This window comes from Phacochoerus africanus, chromosome 9 (assembly GCF_016906955.1).
Source record: "Phacochoerus africanus isolate WHEZ1 chromosome 9, ROS_Pafr_v1, whole genome shotgun sequence".
NCBI lineage: Eukaryota > Metazoa > Chordata > Mammalia > Artiodactyla > Suidae > Phacochoerus > Phacochoerus africanus.
The window spans coordinates 59,763,290-59,786,493 of NC_062552.1; the positions used below are offsets into that span (position 1 = coordinate 59,763,290).

At 50.4% G+C, this 23,204-nt stretch overlaps 1 protein-coding gene across 6 annotated transcripts in view; it reads right to left on the reverse strand.

Annotated features, from left to right (window-relative positions):
- Positions 1–22,607, reverse strand: part of PPCDC (phosphopantothenoylcysteine decarboxylase) — a 40,688-nt gene extending 18,081 nt beyond the window's left edge. The window contains exons 1-5 of one of the 6 annotated variants that reach the window (XR_007136919.1): positions 22,526–22,607; positions 18,657–18,862; positions 4,775–4,816; positions 3,784–3,912; positions 241–409 (exon numbers count right to left, since the gene is read on the reverse strand). Coding sequence is in view for 2 of the 6 variants with exons in the window: in XM_047795099.1 (XP_047651055.1) it covers positions 241–409; positions 3,784–3,912; positions 4,775–4,870; positions 18,657–18,839 (577 nt within the window). In the remaining 4 variants the exon portion in view is untranslated. Of the gene's footprint in view, positions 1–240; positions 410–3,783; positions 3,913–4,774; positions 4,871–18,656; positions 18,863–22,525 lie in introns of all 6 variants that reach the window. The other 5 variants (XR_007136920.1, XR_007136918.1, XM_047795099.1 and 2 more) reach the window with 5 other exon arrangements.
- Between the last annotated feature and the right edge of the window lie 597 nt (positions 22,608–23,204).

The following is a 23,204-nucleotide window of genomic DNA, read 5'->3' on the forward strand; positions in this document are numbered from 1 at the left end:
TTACAGTAGCCATCTGAACTATGTGGGCTGCATGCCAGGGAAGATGCGAGGCATTTTACTGTCTCATTTAATCCTAACAACTCTGACAAGGAAGAATTTCCATTTCCATTTCCCAGATGAGAAAGCCGAGCTCAGAGGAGAAGGGTTTTACCTGAGATCACAGCAGACTAGGATCTGAAGCTGAGCCCTGCCCCAGCCCCAGGCCGTAGGAATGAGCTGTGAGCCTGGCCAGACACCCACCTTGGTCTCCACAGACCAGCTTCTTGGCCACACAGGGGATCTCGACATAGCCGAAGGCCTTGAGCTGGCCCACCTGCTGCTCAGTGAGGGGGTGCTCCCACATGGCAGTGTTCATTGCTGGGCAGAAGAGCAGGGGCTTGCTGCGGTCCCAGGCCCGGATGACACAGGTCTGTGAAGAGGGGGGTGGGGGGACTGTGGGCTCAGTTTGCTGCCTGTGGAGCTGTCTCAGCCTCGGGGTGGGGCCATGTCCCCTGGTCCTCTCACCTCCCCACAGGCTACACACAGGAGATGCTCTACCAACTCTGGCAATGACCCAGCCACCTCTAAGCAGACCTCTCCTCCTGTGCAAACAAGGCTCCCTGTGCCCAAGCCTATGTCTTCCCCAGAGCCGGCCCTCGCAGACAGAAGCAGCTCGCAGAGTCCTCAGTGCTGTGAGCTTTGCAATCACGTGGACCTGGGTTCAAATCTTGCTGCGCTATCTGCTGTCACTAGCCGTGAGAACTTGAATACTTGTTCCTTCACGCCAGGAGTCTCAGTTTCCTCTCTGCAAAAGCCCCCTCACCGAGCAGTCATGAGGACAGAGGGTGTGTGCTCACTTATAAAGCTCTTCGCACAAGGCCTGGCACAAAGTATGGCCTTCAGAAATAGTAGCTCCTGTTATTATAACAGGCATAGGGGTGTCTCGGGGAGAAATAAGCTCTGAGTACCCTAGGAATGTGCTCCCCTGGGCTCTGACTGCTCCAGGTGCCTCTGCCTGGGCTGTGGACCCTTCAGGGAGATAGCGGCTGACACACCCTTTCCCTGAAGTGGATCCTGTCTGGGAAAAGAGGGGGAGTCCAGACAACAATGCCACAAACAGGCCAGAGAAAATGCCTGTCCTTCTCAGTGCCCTTGCCCTCTCCTGGGACAGGAAGGAAGTGGGACAGCACACAGCCTCAGGATCTGGCTGCTTGCATCGTCCCAGACACCAGTGTTTGTTTCCCACCCAGTCCTCGTAATGAGGCAACCAGGCTATGAGTGGACAGTTTCAGTCCACACTTCCTCTTGGCCACGTGCCACCTGCTGCTTTTGCGGAAGTCATGAGCATCCCTAGAAGAGCCCCTTGACTGTGTGTGGGGCAGAGGCAGGGCTGGGGTTTCTAAAGGCGCTCAAAGCAAAACACACCAACCAGAGCACAAACCCAACATCTCCATGCCCCCCCCCACCTCTCTAGCTTTTCCCACCCCATCTCAAAGCTCAGCGTTTCCTGGACAAACCACAGCTCCTCCAAACCTTCCAGCAGCAGGAGGGCTGAAAGGAGGCATCAGTTCCCACAGTCACTTGTTTGGCCAATGTTGTGTGCAGCACCTCAGGCTCTGCCCCTGGGAATCCACTTGGGTGAAGAGAAGCCCTGGATCCGTGTCAGAAGACCAGCTCCCAGCTGGACTGGTGACCCAGGAAAGTCACCTTCTCTTTCTGGATCTGCTGCATTACTGAGAACAAAGAAGGGCCAGAGGACAGATGCACCTCACCCAGGCCCAAGGCCCAGAGACTGGGAGCACAGGTTCACGCCTAGCACGCTGCCCTGATAGCACCCCAAGTTCTGGATACTGGAAAGGAAGAAGACCTGAAGGAGGGAGGAAGCAGGGCAAGTGTCTTTGGGGGTTATATAAGGAAAAAATATCTTCTGAGAGAGGACAGAGCCACAGTTCATGATGGCAATAGTTTAAACTTTATAAGACCTGAAGTTCTTTGGAGTTCCCGTCGTGTCTCAGCAGAAACGAATCTGACTAGCATCCATGAGGGCGCAGGTTCGATTTCTGGCCTCGCTCAGTGGGTTAAGGATCCAGCGTTGCTGTGAGCTGTGGTGTAGGTAGCAGGTGTGGCTTGGACCCCACATTGCTGTGGCGGCGGTTATGGCATAGGCCAGCAGCTACAGCTCCTATTCGACCCTTAGCATAGGAACTTCCATATGCTGCGGGTGCAGCACTAAAAAGCCAAAAAAAAAAAAAAAAAGCTCTTCAGTTCTTTGAAGTATTTGTGCCTTCAAATGCAACCTTTGAGGCCAAGGGCCTCGGGGCTCATCTTGGGAACATGATCCATTGCGCAGCCAACTCAGTAGGAGGGAAACCCTAAAGATTTCAGGGAGTGGTAAGCTTTGAAGAAAAGAGGGAAACAGCTTTCAGGAGGAAGGAAGGAGACCTCAAAAAGTTGGCCAGGCTGGGGCTTAGCTCCTGGAGGTCAGTGTGCTTTGTCACATCAGCTGGCTGCTCGCCAGCCGGTGGGAAGCCTGGAGATCTGGTGAGACGGTGCTGGCTACACACAACACTCAGCCAAGAAGATGAAAGTGGCCGGGAGCCTGACCTGCTCCAGCCGCCCTGCCAGCCTGGCACCAGCCCCACTGGGAAGGCTTCTTGACAACATTGCCCCTAGGCTCGCTCTCCTCTGTGCTCCTTTGCCCCTGCCCTACAACACGATCTGTGTGTTGCTCTTCTTCTGATCACCTGTGCTCAATGATGCTTAAATCGCCAGCAGCTCTTCAAGAAGTGTCTTAAACACCCATCAGCAAGCATATGAGGAGACAAACCTCCTATCTGACTCCTCAAAACCAGCTCCGTTAGTCACTTTTTCATCATATTCAACTCTGAAAACCTCCTGGCTGGTAGCCAAAGTCAAATTACTAATTACGTCATACATACCATAAGTATTTATAGAATGCTGACTACACACCCAGCACTGTGTAAGGTGTGACTCCAGTGTCCACACACTGTGCAGGTGTGTCACTGTACCACATACCAGAGCAGACCCCAAAACCCTTTCCTTCCAGACTGTGAGCTCCCTGTGTCCCTCCACATGGGGCCTGGTACGTGGCCGGTAAGAACTCTCGGAATGAAGGAAGGGGTGATGGGGGACAGGGAGGAAGGAGAGGGAGGGGATGGCACCCAGCCTCCCCTGGATGGTCATGTGGACAAAGGCTCTTTAAGGACAGCAACTCCCGGGAGGTCCCTCATGCCTAAGCCAATCCACACTCTGGACAGCTGGACTTCTGTTCCTCTCCTTCAGCCCAAGCCTCTCACCCTTTCTCTCTCTTCCTCTTTAAGCTTTCTGTACATACAGGAAACCACAGCTCAGCCTAGCGGCTAAAGCTACAGGAGAGAGGTGTGTGAGATCCATGAGGAAGTGAGCACGCTTATCAGATTGCCCATGTGGATACCCAGATCCTGGTGAGAAGGCAGAGCCGAGAGGGGCAGGTGACAGGGCTGGGCAGGGAGGCCAGCAGAGAAGCATGTCAAGGGCAGCCCAGGAACTAGAGACAAAGAGAAAGGACCTGAGTGTCGAGGGGCAGGGGAGAGGTGGACACCCTCAGAGGGCAACCTGCAAAGACTGGGCCTTCTGCCACTTGCAGGTGAGACCAGATGGGGGGGGTGGCCCAGGAAACTGTGTCCTGAGCCAACTGGTCCACCGTAAATGATTCCAAGCTGAGAACACTGCACAGCGGCAGTCTGCGCTCAGCAAACTAGGAGTGAGGTCCAGGGAGGGAGGCATGCCCAGGGAGTCACTCACAAGCAAGTTGTCACAGATGCCACTGGCCACCTTCCCCAGAGTGTTGGCATCAAGAGGAGCCACCAGCATGAGGTCTGCCCATCTCCGCAGGTCAATGTGGAGAACTGGATCAGATCGGCACTTCCACATCTGGCAGGGGAAGGAAGTGGGGTCACCAGGCTGGCCACCCCCTCAGTGTGGAGGGAGAAATGGGGGTGGGGGGAGGGCCAACCCAGAGCAGGTACACTAAGTCAGGAAGGAGAAGGAGACCACCTGAGCAACCCCTCTCACAGCTAAGCTGGTGAGCACTGGCTGTGGAGCCAACAGCCTGAGAGAAACCAGGCCTGAGGAAACAAACGCCCCTTGTCTCTCTGAGCTATTCCCTTTATGGTTTGGTTTTCAAGAGAACTGACATCTGGCAGGGAGCTCCTGGCCTGTCTGCTTGAGGCGGATGCTTGGGTTGTCCAAGCCAGGGGAAGGGCTCTGGGGCGGTGAGAAATGGAGGGGGAGGGGTGGGGAGGACAGGCCAACCAGAAATGTTCTAGGCTGAGAATGTTTAAAAATGCCTGGCAGGGCACCCCGGTGAGGCCCACACTCAACGTCTGGTGAATTGGCCAGTGCCCGCCTCTCCGTGGGAGAGCAGAAGCCGAGCCCAGCAGCCGTGGGAAGTGAGGCACTCTCGACAGCCCCGACACTGGGAGCCACGTGGACAAGGGTGGTGGGAACAGAGCTCCTCTGTGGTTTCATCAGCCCAGATAAGTACAAGGACACTCACACTCAGGCACGGGGCCAAAGCTGAGCTCTGCCTGAGCTGGGAGGAGACTCTGGGCCTCCCGCAGGCCAGAAGCTAGACAGATGTTTTCCTCATCGCCTCTGCCCAGAGAGCCCTGACCGCTGACTTGAGCCTGGCTTATGTGCTCCGGCCACCAGGACCATAGGCTGCAGGCAGGGCAGTCCTGTCCTGTTGGTACAAACAGGATGGAACTCAGCCCCAGGGGCCCCCAGTACTGACCTCCCATTCATCAGCGTCGCTGTAGAGGGTGACAGGAACATCCTGGGGGTTGTAGAAATGTTTAGCCCTCTCAGTTGTGACCACTGCTACTTCTAGCTGTCACCAAGAAAAAGTGGAGGTGAAGGGGGGAGGAAAGGAAAGAGAAACTGTTATCAGAGCCACTGGCCTGCAGGCCACATGGGGCCAGGCCAGGCAAGAGCTTTCTTCACAGCCTGGCTGCCCTCCAAGGCAGCGAGCCTCACATTTGCATAGCTACTTCCGCTGTCACCCAAAGGTCAGGCCTCACCAGGTGTGGCCGTTTCACTTCCCTATCCAAGGGGCTGCTGAGGAATGAGTCACCGGCTGCCCCGTGTATATAACGCTGCAGGCTCCTGCTGTTTGGGCAGAGGCAGGCGGGAAGAGAACTGAGGGCAAAAGGGCCACAAAGGCTATGGCAGGCAGGAGGGGCCACCCCAAGGAGGCTCACGGGCCTGAGCTCTGGGCTGCACTGCAGCTCTGCCCTCTGCAGGCCAAGGCACTGGGGAGCTGGGGCCCGGCACCTGGCATCTGCAGTCAGAGTCCAGTGAGAAAGCAGGTAGAGGCCCTTCTTATACTTCTTTCTAGGAACAAGGCTTCATGGGCTCCGGCTGCAGACAGGCTCCAGAAAAACCAAACCTGTGTGCCCTACACTCACGGGGCAAGAGTGATGTTCCCTTCTACACTACTCCTTTACTGAATAAATTAATAATGCACACAAAGGGGGTGGTGAAGGTGCTTAACAGAAAGAGTACATGGTGGTGTGGGCAGCACTAGACCAATTCCCGCCATTTGTAAAACGAAATGTTAGGCTAACAAGCAGGCAGAGTAAAAGGGCTCAGAGAGGTGGTGGGGATGTGCAGGAAATCACATCTTTGGGAGACATTTACCCAGCAGGGAAAATAGTCAAGGACAGAATCATCGATTGACTAGAACAAGGGTGATGGGTGGCAGTGTCTGAGCCAGATGTGCTATTTGGCCTGCATGGGGTTATAAACATTTTTAAGCCTATATGTGCAAATTGGGAGATTTCACAAAGAAAATCCAATATCCTGACCTCTCTTAAAAAAACTGACTGCTCTGGCACTGCTGGGCCCACATTCCTGCTTGATAATGACTTGCTGGTATTGAGTAATGGCTCCTCTTTGGATGGGATGTGCCTGTGTCAGTTCAACCCGGTCCCCGTGTCAGTTCAACCCGGTCCCCACCCTGTCATCTCACCAAGGCCCCTATTTGTCTCTTGCAGTCTGTGGGTTGTGGGACACTGTGCTACATAGCACCTAAGAGAAATGCTGGAACCAGGGGAGAGAAGTCTCAGAGAGGCAGACTATGAAAGAACCTCAGAAAGTCTGCTGTTTCTAGCTTTAATACAGGGCTCCCAGACTCATCCATTCTCCTGCTCACATCCCCCTGGAATCCACCCTCCCCAAAACTTGCACAAAACCTCAGGAACCTTCTTAAAGGTCGTTTAAAACAAACTCCCACTGAGCACAGGAGTCCCTTCTAGGACAGCCCTGAACAAGACTTGTCCAGTTCTGAACAAGACGGCAAATGAACAGAGCTGATGTCCCTTCAGGGAACCCAGCCTGAAGATGTCACAGGACCAGGACAGGTGGAGAAGCAGAGGGAGGCAGGACAGTGCTGAGAATCAAGATGCAAGATAGTAATAAAGTAAGGTATATGGGCATAGTAAGTTAGAAGTAACCATAGGAAGAAAAATATGTAACTTTCAAACCAGCAGAAGTAAATTCAATCTATACAATAAAGGATAGGGAAAGAAGGGGAAAGGCAGCAGTGAGAACACACGAAAAGTAGAAAGCATTAAATAAGATACCAAAGTAAGTCCTAAGAGAATAGCAGTTATAGTAATTATATAATGGGCTAAACTCCCTAATCAAAATCCAGACTCTCATATTGAATGTTTTAAAAATCCATCAATCACATCAAAATGTGTTTACAAAGACACATTTAAGACAGAAAGCTATATAAAGCTTAAATAAAAGAATAAACTTTCAGTTAAGCAAAGTGGATTAAATTCTGCTCCCTCCCAAAAACCCACCAAAATAAAAGTTTTTTTTTTTTTTTTTTAAAAGAGGGATTATGTATTTAAAATTTTTTTGGCTGTACCTGCAGCATGCAGAAGTTCCCAGGCCAAGGGATTAAGCCTGCACCAGAGCAGTAACCTGAACCTCTGCAGTGACTGACATCATGCCGCAAGGGAAATCCTTAAAGGGATTTTTAAAACTATCAGAACAAAGGGGAGTTCCTGTTGTAGCTCAGCAGTAATGAAACTGACCAGAATGCATGAGGACATGGGTTCGATCCCTGGCCTTGATAGGTGGGTTAAGGATCCGGTGTTGCCATGAGCTGTAGTGTAGGTCACAGACACAGCTCAGATCCCACATTGCTGTGGCTGTGGCGTAGGCCAGCAGCTGTAGCTCTGATTAGACCCTTAGCCTGGGAAACTTCCATATGCCTTGGGGTGCGGCCCTAAAAAGACCAAAAAAAGAACAAAAACAAAAACAAAACCCCAAAACTAGCGGTTAAGATACATCAACATATAAGATAAGGAAGTGGAAGGAGGCATTAGCAGATCAGATCAGACAAGATCAGATTTTTTTTTTTGGTCTTTTTTTCTTTTGTCTTTTCTAGGGCCGCACCCTCGGCATATGGAGGTTCCCAGGCTAGGGATCAAATCGGAACTGTAGCTGCTGGCCAACGCCACAGCCACAGCAATGCCAGATCCAGACCACACTTGTGACCTACACCACAGCTCACGGCAACAAAGGATCCTTAACCCACTGAGCGTGGCCAGGGATCAAACCCGAAACCTCATGGTCCCTGGTCGGATTCATTAACCACTGAGCCATGATGGGAACTCCCAGATTTTGTTGTTGTTGTTGTTAATGAACATACAGGGAACAAAAAAGAACTCTTGGAAATTAAAATTACAAATAATGAAAAAAAATTCAATGTAAATTTAGAAGAGATTTTCTAGAAAGTAGAACAGAAAGATAAATAGATGGCTAAAAGTATTTTTAAAAGATGTGAAAATCAGATGATCAACTCAAGAGGTCCAAAATCTGACTAATAATGAGTTCCTGAAAAGGAAAACAGAAAAATAGTGAGGTGAAAATTACAAAAGAAATAAGATTTAATTTTCCCAAATTGAGAAACTCAGAGGTGGGAGCTCCCGTCATGGCTCAGTGATTAACGAATCCAACTAGTATCCACGAGGACAAAGGTTTGATCCCTGGCCTCGCTCAGTGGGTTAAGGGTCTGGCATTGCTGTGAGCTGTGTTGTAAGTCATAGACAAGGCTTGGACCCCACGTTGCTGTGGCTGTGGTGTAGGCCGGCAGCTGCAGCTCCGATTAGACCCCTAGCCTGGGAACCTCCATATGCCTCAGGTGCGGCCCTAAAAAAAAAAAAAGAGAGAGAGAGAGACCTCAGAGGTGGAAGTCATCTCTTCTGCCGGCAGGGGTCTGAGAAGGTGGTACCCTGCTAGGCTCAGGGAACCTGGAGCATCATGTTCCTGGCACCCACTAACTGTCTGCTGATGGAGCCTGAGCCCACATCAGCTCTACTGGAAGCCACATCCTCCTGCTGATGTATATGGGGCTTGCAATCAGCCAAACCTCACAAGCTCTTCTCACCCATGTTGCTACTAAACCACAAGCTCCAAACTACCTGCACTGTTACTTTCCCCAGTGCAGACCTTCACATTTCCCTGGTGAATTTCACCTTTCCAGAGTTGGCCCACTGTTTGCTCAATCTATGAAGAGCTCCTAAAATCTCAATCCTGTTCCCCCTGGCCTGTTCTCAGCCAGCACACCATCAACAGACCTGAAACACAAATCCAAATCATGAACAGAACCAGGTCAACAGCAGAGCCCTTCCCCAAGGTCCACAGGCTAGGGGGTTGGGGTGGAAAAGAATCAAGAATGTACCCTTGGAGTTCCCGTCGTGGTGCAGTGGTTAACGAATCCGACTAGGAACCATGAGGTTGCGGGTTCGGTCCCTGCTCTTGCTCAGTGGGTTAACGATCAGGCGTTGCCATGAGCTATGGTGTAGGTCGCAGACGCGGCTGGGATCCCGCGTTGCTGTGGCTCTGGCGTAGGCTGGCGGCTACAGCTCGGATTGGACCCCTAGCCTGGGAACCTCCATATGCCGTGAGAGCAGCCCAAGAAATGGCAAAAAGACAAAAAAAAAAAAAAAAGAAAAGAATGTACCCTTTGCCTGAGTAGAGACATGCTGACAACATTACCAGGTGGTCCAGGGGGAAATGTCCCAAGATTCCATCAAAGGCCTCACCAAATCCAGAAATATTCTAATATCCCCCCAAAAATTAACTAAAAATATGGCTTGTTCCCAATAAGCCCAGTCAAGCCCCAGTGACAACCATTTTCTAAGTTCTTTTCTAAGGGCTCACAAGCCTTGTCTAGAGTAATTTGCCTTTTTGATAAATGGATATTAGTCATTTCCAGCCACCAGCCTCTGGCTGTTTCCCACACATCCCACACATCCAACCACAACCTCGGTGCCTGAGGACTGAATTTGCCCAGGTCAGGAGACAAATCACCCAACTTGAGTTCAAGTCACTTCTACAACTTGTCCTACTTTTTCAAGCTCAAAAGAAAAGATGAAAACAAAGTGGGACTCAAAGTTCCCATGGTGGCTCAGTGGTAACGAATCCAACTAGTATCCATGAGAATTCGGGTTCAACCCCTGGCCCCACTTAGTGGGTTAAGGATCTGGCATTGCTGTGAGCTTTGGTTTAGTTCAAAGACGCAGCTCGGATCCTGTGCTGCCGTGGCTGTGGTATAGGCCGGCAGCTGTAGCTCCGATGGGACCCCTAGCCTGGGAACCTCCATATGCTGCAGGTGCAGCCCTAAAAAACAAAAATGAAAACACAAAGTGGAACTTAAGAGTCCCTCCCATTTCCTTCTGTGCCCCCCTAGTGTTATACCATTGGCCCCCAGGACCAGGCGTTGTCCCACTGCCCTCTTGGTCATCCTGAGTTTCACTGTAAGCTTCAGCTCACTCTGGTGGCCTCTGGACCATAGTCTACCTTCATCTTTGGTTACATGTTCTCCTCTCCATTTTTTTTCTTTAAGTGTTAATCGGGAACCTAACTTAGAGTATCTTATCTTTTTTTTTATTAAGTTATACTTAAGTACAGTTGATTTACAAGGTTGTGATCATTTCTGCTGTGTAACAAAGTGATTCAGTCCTACATATATATACAATCAATCTCCTTCAGATTCTTTCAAAGAATATTGGGTAGAATTCTCTGCTATAGAGCAGGTACCATATACCTCAGTGTGCAGATGCCAATCCCAAGCCCCCAGTCCATCCCTCCCACCTGTCCTCTTTGGTAATCATAAGTTTTTCAAAGTCTGTGAGTCTGTTTCTGTTCTGCAAGTAAGTTCATTGGTATCCTTTTATTAGGATTCCACCTGTAAGTGACATCATATCATGCCTGTCTTTTATTGTCTGATTAATCTCACTTAGGAGCATACTTTCTGGGTCTATCCATGTTGACGCTTCCTCCTCTCCACTTAACTATTTTTCCAGTTTCCTTCCCAGGCGGCCAGATCAGTTTCTGATCCCTGCCTTCTATTCCTTGGGGGAATTTCTTTCATTTCTAAGAGCTTCCCAACTATCCTGAGCAATTTGCCGCTTGGGATCACCCTAGTTTATCCTCTCTCTATTCTGAAGTTTGGAAAGCTGCTTCCTGAAGATCTGTTCCCCTGCTCTCCCAATTCCCAAAAGGCCTGTCTGTCAGTTCTCAAAGTGAGGACTGTGCCTAGGGTCAGTCTTCACAAAGTTTCAGTTTGGTGATGGCCCTGTTTAGGGGCTCCTTCCTCCCTCTCAGCTCTACCCTTTCTTTCCCACGGCCCCCTCAGAGTCTCAGAGCCTTCCTATTGCCTTCGCCTGGCTCCTGGGGGTTCCAACCAGGGGGCCAAATAGGCCCTCCACCCTGGTCCATCATTGCTGCTTGAGATCTGCCCTCTAAGCTCCTCCCCCAGGCTCTCAGTCTACCCCTTCCCGGCTACCCGCCCAGGTTACACAGTCACTGTTAGGGAGCTTCTTGGGGCAAAGTCTTCACCTAAAGAGTAACGTGAAGCATATGTTCCCAATGCCATTCCCTGACCCCTAAGAAGCAGCCATGTCTCCTTGGCAGTGACCCAGACTCCAGCAGGCCCAGACTAGTTCCTCCGGTTTTAGAGGGATGTCACTTGATCTGATTCATCAGCCCTATGGGCTTTGTTCTTTCATTTTCATTCTGTTTGCCAAAAGGTCCTAGGAACCAAGAGCTAGGCTCTGGGTTTACACACACTAAAAATAAATTTTTAAAAACCCAGCATCTTATGTTACCTTCTGAGATACCAAATAACTTGGACTATTCACACCCTGACCTTTCCCCCAGCAAATGCTAAGGAGTCTTGGCAGAGTAGAAAACTCCTGAGGACAGGCACTCTCCTCGGCTTTCTCTTACACTCTCCTGGGGCCTGGTAGAAGCAGAGCTGGATATTAAAACAATCCCTCACACACTTCAGAGTTCCTAAAAGGCAGCTCTGTACCTAGCCTCCTGGCAACTGTTTTCATGTCTTAATTTTTTTTTTTTTTTTTTGCTTTTTAGGGCCACACCCATGGCATACAGAGAGTCCCAGGCTAGGAGTCAAATCAGAGCTAAAGTTGCCAGCCTACACCACAGCCACGGCCACGCCAGACCCAAACTGAGTCTGCAACCCACACCAGAGCTCACGGTAAGGCCAGATCCTTAACCCACCGAGAGAGGCCAGGGATTGAACCCGCAACCTCATAGTTCCTCATAGATTCATTTCTACTGCTCCACAACGGTAACTTCCCATGGCTTAATGTTTTTAACCTGAACCTCTGTGTGATGTGACCAGGGCTTGGCCAGACCTTATTTTACAAACTGCCTGCATCTTGCCTGATGTTTAGAGAGATTCCTTCCTGAAACCAGTTGGCAAGTCTGGTTTCCTTTTCTCTGCTAAAGATACATCAGCAATCCCACCTGGGGCTCCTGGAGAGTCTGGCAAAGGAAATGGAAAACAGAATTTGGGGGTGATACCTCCTCTTTCACTTTTCAGCCCCTAGTCTAGCCCAGGATGATTCTGGGGCAGATATCAAAGGGGCCCGTGGAGGACTGCCATAGTCAAACAATGAGATAAATCCCATGGCTTGAACATCTACCTCCACTCTCATCTCTGGCCTCTACCTACTATAACCATGAGCCAGTAGCACCCCCTTCCTCAAGTATTAAAACCAAAAATGACATTGTCCAGTGCCCCTTGGGAGGCAGCTAAGAAGTACTACTCTACAGAATCCTCCAACAGAACTCTCCGCAGTGTTGGAAACGTTTCACACCTGTGCTGTCCAGTAATGGCAGCCCCTAGCCTCATGTGGCTACTCAGCACTTGGTATAACAAAGGAACTGAATTTTTGTTTTATTTAATTTTAATAATTTAAATTTAAATTTGAATGTGGCTAGTGGCCGCTGTATTAGATAGCACAGCTCTATATACAAGTAGAGCCCCAGCTGAACCCCTAGCTGAGTGGCCAGAAAAGAGCAGGTGTTTCTAAGTAGAGCATGTGATGAGAGCTCCACAGGGGACTGCTGAGAACCCTAAAGAGGATGCCCCAGGCGTGACATAACCTGCCACAAGGCAAGGAACCCAGAACTTTGCTGGCTCAGGCCTCTGGGCTGACACACACACAGCAGAAGACCCTGACATTGGGCCACGCAGTGTTGACACTGGCAGTGCCTGACCCCACTGAGCATGGGGGTGGCAGGTATAGTCTAGGAAAAAGGACTCTGGGTGCAGTGAGCAGCTGGGGGAGCTGTGGAGGAGGTGGCCTCATGAACAAATACCCAAGGGCGTTCTGGTTGGCTGAGTGGGTTTCCCAATGTCTCTCAATGATGTCTCTTCACTTGACAAACATTTACTGAGCCTACTACACACACGGGAGCCCGAGCTAGTAAAGGCTCAGTGTATCTAACAGGTGGGTGGGATATGTATGACCCCTGACCATAAAGCAAGACAGACCAGGCAGGAATACACACTTTCCTGAGCATTCTCATCCTCTTGGCCATGGTTAGGTGAAGCAGAGAAGGCCCATGATCTGAGCTCCAGATCTGAGGTCCTCAAATTCACTTGCTGACAGCAATCAGGAAAACTGGCCTTGAGCCTCAGTTCTGCCAGCTCACTGGCTGGAGACCTCAGGCAAATTCTTCCTCTCTGGCCTGGTTTCCCCTTCTGAGCCATGAGCCATCTGGACCGCAGGGCCTCCAGGGATCCCTCCAGCTCACTATGCCATCCCAGCCCTTTTGTGACCCTTGCCCTTTCCCACCAGGCTCTGCTGTTCTCTCCTCTGGTGCCAAACAGGCCTCCTGGGAAAGCTGGTATTCTGGCCGCACAGCCCTCTCTGGCCATTCGAGCAGGACAAAGCTACCGATCCCTCCAAGCCCTTCCCCAGCAAGAAAAAATTCTCAAGAATGAAACTAGAGAAACAGACTATGGAAGCTCTTGCTAAGGACGCCATTCTGAAGCATCAGGGAAGGACCCTGGATGCAAGACTCCTTGGCCCTGGGCTGGCTGCCTCTGACCAGCGGCCTGTGGAGCTCACTCCCTGCGGGAGCAGGGCACAGAAGGATGGTGGCAGCCAAGCCAGCAGAGGGCCAAACAAATGCCTCAGAAGACTACGGCTAAACAGACCAGTGTCCACAACAGGACCACAGAGCAGACAGGTGGCCCCACGTGGAAAGAAAAAAAAAAAAAAAAACAACCTCAAACCAGGCCATGTTTCTCCTGCTCTCCTTTCCTTGGTGGGCGGGAGGCACATAAAGTTACAAAAAAATGTTCCATAGTACCGCCACAGAAAGCCCCACTGACTTCAAAAAATAAACACACATACAGAGGTTAGAACATCAAAACTGAACAGCATCACCCAAAATACAAGTCTCCCTTCCTGCCTGCATCTCTCCACATGGGTAACCACCTCTGGGGGAAAAATCACAGGCGGTAACTCGGATATGTGAAGACACAAAGGGAATCACACTAAATGCCAGCAGTTGGCAAACTTAGTCTATAAAGGCCCAGATACTACTTCGGGCTTTGTCACCATTACTCTACTCTATAGCAGCAAGACTGTAGTAGCCACAGGCAACACTTGAATGGATGTGGCTGTGTTCCAATAAACCATTATGGACACTGAAATCCGAATTTTATATAATTTTATGTGTCACAAAATCTTCTTTCGATTTTTTTTTAACCATTTAAAACCGTAAAAAACTAAAAATAAAGTAAAATTGTAAATGGCTGGCGTCTGTATGGTTTGCAGGTCATATAAAAACAGGCAACAAAATGTGGCCTATGGGCCGTGGCCTGCCAACTCCAGCACCTTGCTCCTTTCACTCTGTCTCGGGACCGTCCCACATTAGCACATGAGGGCCACCCATTCCCTGAACTGCTGCCTCGGAATCCATCAAGAGGCTGAACCGTAACTGCATCACAACTTCTTATTGTTAGATGTTTTGTTTCTTTTCAGTTTTGCTTTGAAATTATAAACAGGGCTAAAATGAACATCCTTGTACATCTGGTGAACTTTTGTGCCTCACAACATTCAATCCTATGGGTAAATCTGTGACTATTTTTGGTTTCTCCAGATAACTGCCAAAATAGTCCTCCAGAAAAGCAGAATTTATTTCATTCGGCATATGAATAAGGCCCTCTCCCCTCACTCTTTTTTTTTTATAATTTTTTTTTTTATTTTCCCACTGTACAGCAAGGGGGTCAGGTTATCCTTACATGTATACATTACAATTACATTTTTTCCCCCACCCTTTCTTCTGTTGCAACATGAGTATTTGGACAAAGTTCTCAATGCTATTCAGCAGGATCTCCTTGTAAATCTATTCTAAGTTGTGTCTGATAAACCCAAGCTCCCGATCCCTCCCACTTCCTCCCCCTCCCATCAGGCAGCCACAAGTCCCCTCACTCTTAATTAATGGCCTTGAATATTCTGACAGGCATTCTGTAAACTTAGCCTTCTCTAAGCTCCAGGCCTGCCAACTCCCAGGATGGGAGGTTTTCTTCACCTTTAGAAATCCTCTTCTGACTCTCAGCCCTGCCGACACTTGCCCAGCAAAAGTTAGAGAGGTGTCTGTCTTCTCCACAGTGAGGACGGTGCCAACCAGAAGGCAGGAACTGAGCCACAAGCTCAGCCATTAAGGGTCACCCAATTACATGACAATGGCAGAACGGAAAAACAGCCACAGCTCCTGCACCCCAGGACCTTCCCTCAGGCTGCCTTTGAGTCCTGGTCCTTTTTGTCTTCACATCTAAGATCTTCCACCACTCAAGATGGAAGAGACCTTGGAGATATATCATTTGAGTACCCAGCCCCTGCTTTATTGCAGGCCATAAAAAAGACCTGACTTGCCCAGAGTCCCAGGGTGAGAAATCCTGCTATGCCCAGCAGCCTCGTTTGAGGGCAGGCTGGTCCAGCTCGTCAAAGCTCAAATAAAGGCTCCAAAGCTTCTTTGCTGGTGGCCGCCCTCCCCACCTGCTGGTGTGTGAGGTAGAAGACCAAATCCGCCCCTCCCCATCACCCCCTCACAGTCTCCCTGGTCTGGCTCCAGGTCAGTGGTCCTCCTGGGAAGCCTGAACACACTGGTGAACAGGAGTGGTTCTCAGCCAGGTCTGTAGAATCACCCAGCTCCCTGCCACCCACACCCCAGCTGCTCATTTGCTAGTCAAAATCTAGGGATCCCTAAGGGAGCTCAGGAAAGCCTCACGCATGCCTTAATCAAAGAGCTGAGAAGGACCATTCCAAGGGACAAAGGCAACTCCTGGGTGAGGAGGGCTCTAGGGAGATGGTAACATCAGGGAGTGTGAGGAAGTGGGGGGCGGCGGGGGGAAGGCCACTGCCTTGGGGCCAACACAAGGCATGCAGGGATCCCCTCCTCTGGTTACCAACACCTCACAAGGACCCTACTAAGCAAATCTAGGCTCTCTGGAGAGCTGCCCATCCACAGGATGAGAGGGAAGTGGGCCCCTCCACATAAGCAGATGGACAGTGGCTCCCACAGCTCTTTCCACATGGGCCATCTCACCAACCCCAACACCCCACGCTACATGTGGCCGCCCCAAAGGACACGACAACAGTGGAAAGGAGAAGGTGAAGGACAGGAAACAAACACTGTTAAGTGCTTCCGCGTGCTGGGAGCTACGCCTAGTCGTTGGCACCAGATGACAAACTGTTTCATCTGTGTTCCCCTCCCCCAGCCTTGACAACAGCCTGAAGGGATGGGTGGCAGTCATCATCTTTATTTTCAAATGAGAAAGACAGGCTCCCGGAGGCTAAGTCAGAAAGTCCTCCCTCCCAGGTCACTGTCCTTCTGTCCGCCTGACTTTCAGCTTCAACTCCAGCCAGAGAGGGAGCCAAGTCCTGTTCCAGACAGGGCCTGTCCCCCGGCAGTGGCAGCGGCAGCGGCAGCGGCTGGACTAAAAGGCCTAGGGTGGGCTGGAGAGCCTCCCTGCTTCAGGCAACCCTCTCCTCACACCCCTATAAACGCCGGCTGTGTGGGATGGCAGGAAGCGGTGGAGTTGCCATTTCCCTCAGCTCTGAGGCTGCCCATCTGTTTCCTGGGATAGGACTCCCTGCCCCCACCCACCCCCAGTCCGGAAATTCACTTGCTCTGGGGCTATGGGAAAGGGAACTGTGCGGCTCCCTCCCTCCCCAGGGGGTGGTGGCAGAGGCTGTGGCTGCAGCCACCCCTTTCAGGCCTCCTGCCCTGAAGGCTCTAAGCTAGCCAGCTCCTACCATTGGTTCTGAGCACAGGAGGAGGGGGCAGGCCAAAGAGGTTATTGCCCCAGAAGCGCCAGTGCCCAGCCTCAGAGCAGCCACAACACTCTCCTCCCTTCCTGCTTCTGGCCTGACTGGCATCCCTGGCTGCCTGCTTCACTGATCATCCCAGCACGGAGGGTGGGGTGAGGGGGTGACTTTCTGGATAGAAGTTAGTGGAAAGTTTAAAAGAAAAAAAAAAAGAAAAAACCCTGACATGGTCATTTGCAAGTGAGCACTGCCCCCTGCTGGACACTCCAGTACACCCATCTGAGTTACACGCGGCGCAGATACAAGCAAGGAAAAAGCACATCAGCTTAACACCCTTGGCTATACGTCTCGACCTTTTCTTGTTGTATTCAAAATTAAACCCAGTTCTGTTTTTTTAATTTTACTTTTTTTCTTATTTTTTAAAAAAATCTTTTTGTTTGATTGTTTATTTTTTAAACCCAGTTCTAAACTGAGGCCTCTTTTGCCTTATTGCAGTAGTTTTTCTGAATAAAACCTGTTTTTACCACTTCTAGTTTTTCTTTAATACATCAAATGAGTTTTAAAAGGAAGGGAGCAGCAGGGGAGCTGGATCAAGATGGTGGGGTAGTAAGACGTGGCACTCACCTTCTCCCACAAACACATCAAAAGGAAGGGAACAGGAGTTCCTGCCGTGACACAGTGCTTTAAGAAGCCCACTGCAGTGTCTCAGGTTGCTGCAGAGGTTCGGGTTCAATCCCCAGCCCCACACAGTGGGTCAAAGGATCCAGTGTTACCACAGCTGCCACACAGATCACAGCTGTGGCTTGAATTCAGTTCCTGGCCCAGGAACTTCCATATGCCACAGGTATGCCCATAAAATTTAAAAATTTAAAAAAAAAAAAAAAAAGGAGAAGGGAGCAAAACCACATGGTCTGTGGCAGGCAGGAAGGCTTTTGTGTGAAGTGTTTGCGGAGAATTTGAAAAGGCAGAAAGGAATAGGGAGGGCGGCACAGCCTGGCAAGGGCTGGGCCAGAGCAAAGGCCCTCAGGATGGAACGTGGGGCGGTGGGAGAGTGATAGTCGAAGGGCCTAGGATACCAGATGAGAGAGAAGGATTCACACCTGCTGGCTTTCACACTGTTTAAAGCCTTGAACTTCTCCCACAAAAAGAATCTGCCCCAGAACCCCAATATATAAAACCAGTCAAAGCTGAGGTGATCTGACCAAGGGCAGGGGGCTAAACCCTCCACTTCAACATACTGTTGTGACCCCTGGGCATCTCTAAACACCTGAAGGAGCAGAGTCTAAAACCAGAGCTGCAGGCAACAGGGAGCCCCTAAGGCTCCAGTGCCTTCGGACTAACAGGACAGCCGTGTCATAAAAGGAGGGAGGATAGAGCTGCAGTGTCCAGGATGGAGTGAAAGCAGAGGCAGGGAGCCCAGGGTAGCAAAGGACACTGAGAACTCACTGTACTGCTCCAGCCAGCCCTTCTCCCACACCAGGACCTCAGGAAACCAAGTTCAGAGTCTGGGAACCAAAACCCTCCCCTCACCCTCTGTCTACACCACCTATCCTAGCTCCTGGTGAGACTGTCACATCTGTCTCTGCCTCCTGCATCCACCTCATACCACTGCACAAAGAAGACTTTCACAAACATCATGATTAAGAAAAAGAGGAGTTCCCATCATGACTCAGTGGTTAATGAACCCAACTAGGATCCATGAGGATGCAGATTCAATCCCTGGCCTCGCTCAGTGGGTTAAGGATCCGGCGTTGCTGTGAGCTGTGGTGTAGGTCACAGAGTTGGCTCAGATCTGGCGTTCCCGTGGCTGTGGTGTAGGCCGGCAGCTAAAGCTCTGATTGGACCCCTAGCCTGGGAACCTCCATATGCTGCGGGTGCGGCCCTAAAAAGAAAAAGACAGAAAAAGAAAATGCTGAGCATACTGCACAAAAGCAAGCTGGCCTCAGAACATGAGCTCTCCAATGCCAGAGGCTGCCATGCATGTCTAGGAGGGATACTCACGCCAGGAATATCCAAAAGTCTTGACACTAGAAGAGGCAACTTCAAGGCTGCAACACTCCCAGTAACACCTATGAGAACTCGGAACTGTCTCTCCAAGGGAGCAGCAGCCGAACATGTGGCCCTTGATTCCATGTGGGGTCTGGTGACTTCGGGTCCTGGAAGCTTGCTAGAACTGGGCTCCATACAGCTCTGTCAGAATTTAAGATCTAAAAGTAGAACAAGAGGTGCCTGCTTCATTCATACATTCAACTAAAATGTATTCAGTACCCTGTGTTAGACCCCGAGCCAGATACTGGGGTTTCTGAGGGTCAACAGACCCAGCTTCTGGGAGCACGGAGTTTGATGGGGAGATCAGACAGGAGCTTCCTGGTGGCTCAGTAGGTTAAGGACCTGGCATTGTCACTGCCATGGTGTGGATTTGATCCTGGCCTGGGAACTTTTGCATGCCGTGGGTGCAGCAAAAAAAATAAAAAATAAAAAGACTCAGGCACATACCCACATGAACTGAGAATCCTGTTTGGGTCCATTATCCCACTCCTACTTGGAAAGATCTCCCAAGGGCCCAGACCCCTCACAGCAGGGTTTGTTAAGCACAGGCCAGTTCCCTGGAACAAGATTACCCCCAAAGTTCCATTTGCCAGGGATTTCAGTTCTGCTGTCGGGACCTCAGCCAGGGCCTTACCCAGAGCAGAACTGAGTCTACTCTAGGGTCTGCAGAACCCTGTTAGCAACTTACAAGGTCTAGAGGGACTATCAGCCAGCTTCTTTCCCCAAACTAATCAGTATGCTAATTAGCATCCACAGTAGGTGACGGAGGCTTTTTCATTTTGGCAGTACTCACAACAGGTGGATGTTCCCGGGCCAGTGATCAAATCCACCCCACAGTTGTGAACTGTGCCACAGCTATGGCAACACCAGATCCTTGACCTGCTGCGCCACTAAGGAATTTCCATACTTTTTTTCTTTTTAGGGCCACACTCGTGGCACACGGAGGTTCTCAGGCTAGGGGTCCAATCAGAGCTATAGCTGCCGGCCTTCGCCACAGCCACAGCAATGCGGGATCTGAGCCACGTCTGTGACCTACACCACAGCTCATGGCAATGCTGGATCCTTAACCCACTGAGCAAGGCCAGCGATTGAACCCGCAACCTCATGGTTCCTAGTCAGATTCATTTCCACTACGCCACACCAGGATTTCCAGGAACTTCCAATTCTTGACTCTACAGGAAAACCCACCTGCAAGATTCTAAACCTTGACCCTGTCCCACCTCAGCCAACTGGTGCTAGGACAGGGAGACTCCTGCAAACCTAGAAGCTGAACTTAAAACCTCCTCCACATCAAACTGATATCATTCCTAAGGAATAGGTTACTGAAAGCAATCATTTACACTTGGGGCAGGAATCCATACTGATGACGTCAACTGCCTCCCCACAGCAGGTGTTACAGCCCAAGATTTACTAATTAGCCTGCTGAGCAATCTTCATTAAGGACCAAAGCCTACCTACCTTTCTAGAAAAGGAAGGTTGGGGGAGGCAGGAGAGGGCATAGGTACTTGAGGAATAGAAGGTAGATAATTTGGGAGTTCCCGTCGTGCCTCAGTGGTTAATGAATCCAACTAGGAACCATGAGGTTGCGGTGTTCGATCCCTCACTTAGCGGTTAAGGATCTAGTGTTGCCGTAAGCTGTGGTGTAGGTTGCAGAGCCAGCTCGGATCCCGCGTTGCTGTGGCTCTGGCGTAGGCTGGTGACTACAGCTCCGATTAGACCCCTAGCCTGGGAACCTCCATATGCCACAGGGGCGGCCCCAGAAAAGACAAAAAAAAAAGAAAGAAAGAAAGTGGATAATTTAACCAAATTTGAAAGCAAGTTCAGACAAGGTCAATCTAACAGGATCATGGAGGGCAACAGTTGGCAGGAGTTTTTTTTAATTTTTAGTTCTTTGTTTATTCTCAAATAAAGAACAAATCCCAAACCAGTAAGCCTGTTGCTCTACCCAGTCCCTGCTAGAAACATCTATTTGCACAGCCAAGTTAGCTGTAGACAGCACTTCATTTTCCTGAGCCCTGCTGTACTCACAGGAACTCTTGAGCAGCAGAAAGAGTTGGCGGGCAGAGAGGTTACAGGCCTGAAGGCTATGCTTATTGAACCTTAAGCTCCTAGGACACCAAGCCATGCAGGTAGCCACATGCATGCAGCCACAGCCAGAAAAATGGCAGCCTCTCTGTCCTTTAGGAAGACAGGGCCAGACAGAGTAAAGAGCTTCAGCGTGGCAGGGCTGTGATGTGTGAGTCTCTTCTCTAATGAGTTTAATTAGGGCAAAGTTAAGCAAAGGTTTTAGGAATATCTGCCAGTCACAATATGGGCACGTGAGGAGCCAGAGCAGAACCAGGGCTAAAAAAAGAGGCCAGATGGAGTATGAGCCCAGCACAACACAGGAACAAGAGGAGCGAGGGCCTAGGAAAAAGCAGAACAAAATTCGGAGGTGGGGGTGTGGGTGGGTGGGTGAGCAGGGATCCAGGATCCATTAAGAGCTTGAATCCTTTAGCCTAACATCAAAGTTCCTCACTACTGGCCCCAGACTTGTGCTCTGGCCTCATCTCCCACCAGTCCCAGTAATAACTAAACAGTTATAGCTCATAGTGGCACTCTGCCCCCAAACCCAAAGTCGTTAAAAGGAGTCACGTGGCCACAGGGGCATTTTAAACTCCTTCTTCCAAGGAAAGGCAAGGAACTCTTCAGAGAGAGCTCAAGGTCTTGACATTCTGCTAAGATTGCTCTTGTCTCAAACCCAGGCAAGCATGCTTGAGTCTGCTGCTCCTAGAGTCTCATTAGATACCCCACCTCAAGGCCACATGCTGGGGATACATAGGTAAATATAACATGCACACACAGTGCTACCAGCAAGGGACTGACAGTACTGCCACCTCTCAACCATTGGGAGAGATGTGGAAAACTCCTGCTGCAAGATCCCCATCACTTCCCCAACCTGGGAATCTCTCCTGCCTATTATCTGGCAACAGCCTCCAATACCTCAAAGTACAGCATGAGGTTTTTCGCTGACAAAATTTTTCCTCACTCTTTTTTTTCTCTTTTTCTTCCCTTTTTTTTTTTAAGGGCCACAGGTGCGGCACATGGACTTCCCACGCTAGTCGAATCGGAGCTACAGCTGCTGGCCTACACCACAGCCACAGCAACGGGGAATCCGAGCCCCTCTGCGAACTACGCCACAGCTCACGGGCAATGCTGGATCCTTAACCCACTGAGCGAAGCCTGGGATGGAACCCGCCTCCTCATGGATACTAATCGGGTACATTACCTCGTGAATCACACAACTGGAATTCCTTCACTCTCATTTTGAATAGTCATTCAGCACTTTTAAGTAGAGCTAGGGGAAAACTGCAATATCCTAAGGTTTTCCTTTTTCTAGTTTACCAACTTGTAAGATAGTCTGTACTTTGGGCGGTCCCCATTCATTTTTGAAAGCAGGATAGCGGGTTTTGTTTTTTGTTTTTTTAAGGCAAGCGGCAAGTGTGGGGAACTGACAGGGCCACCTTTTAAGCTAGATTAAATGGCACTAGGCAATCGCAGAGTTGCAAAAAGCGTGGGGGCGAAGATATAAACTCCCCACCTCAGGACAGAGATGCAAAGGGATTCCTAACGCTCCGGCGCCACAAGCTCCACAGCCCCTACACACACACACACACACACACACACACACACACAGCCGCAGACCCGCAGCGCACGCGCACACGCACGGAAAGTGAGCAAACACACACAGGCACGGAACCAAGGTCACCAACGAAGCTACTCCAGCCTCTCTCCCGCCCCAGTGCGAGAAACCAAACCCCACGACCCACTAGACTCCTCACCCGCTGCAGGCGTGTCTCGAGGGCAGCCCCCAAATACCGCGATACCTCGGCCGCTCCTCCCGCTGATTCTGGCTGCACGCAACGTTTCCAGAGCCGGGGGCAGCCTACGCGAGCGCGCAGCCTTCTGGGAGCTGTAGTCCACTTGGGAGAGTGCTGCCGGGAACCCCCTACTGCCAGGTTCGTTCTTTCCTGTGCTCTCTCCTGGGTCTAGCCTGATTACCTGACCTCCTCACTCCCCACCCCCAATCTCATGCTCTCACCACTGAGGCACTTAATATTTACTGAGCCTCTTATATGTTTTAAGTGCACAGGATAGAGATAAATCAGACTCTTCCCTGCTCTTGAGACAAACAGGGAATTTTGTACAGAATGAGGTCTACGAGGAAGCAGAGGGACCTAAGTAACAGCTACAGGCAGGGAAGTCCTCTCAGAGGAGCCACCCAAGGTGGATCTTGAAAGATACCAGGGGCTTGGATGGAGTGCCAGAACAGCCCTCCACGTGGGGGACACAGCATTGGCAAAAGGAAAGCAGCGGAAAGTGTATGTTGGCTACACTTTCCTGTCTTCATTCTCCAGCATCCACAGGCCTCCGGATCCCCTTATGTTCCTTGAGGCTGCTCAATCAGTTGCTTATCTCCTTCGATGAGAGTGGAGGTGGGGGCCTCTGTGCTCTACCCCT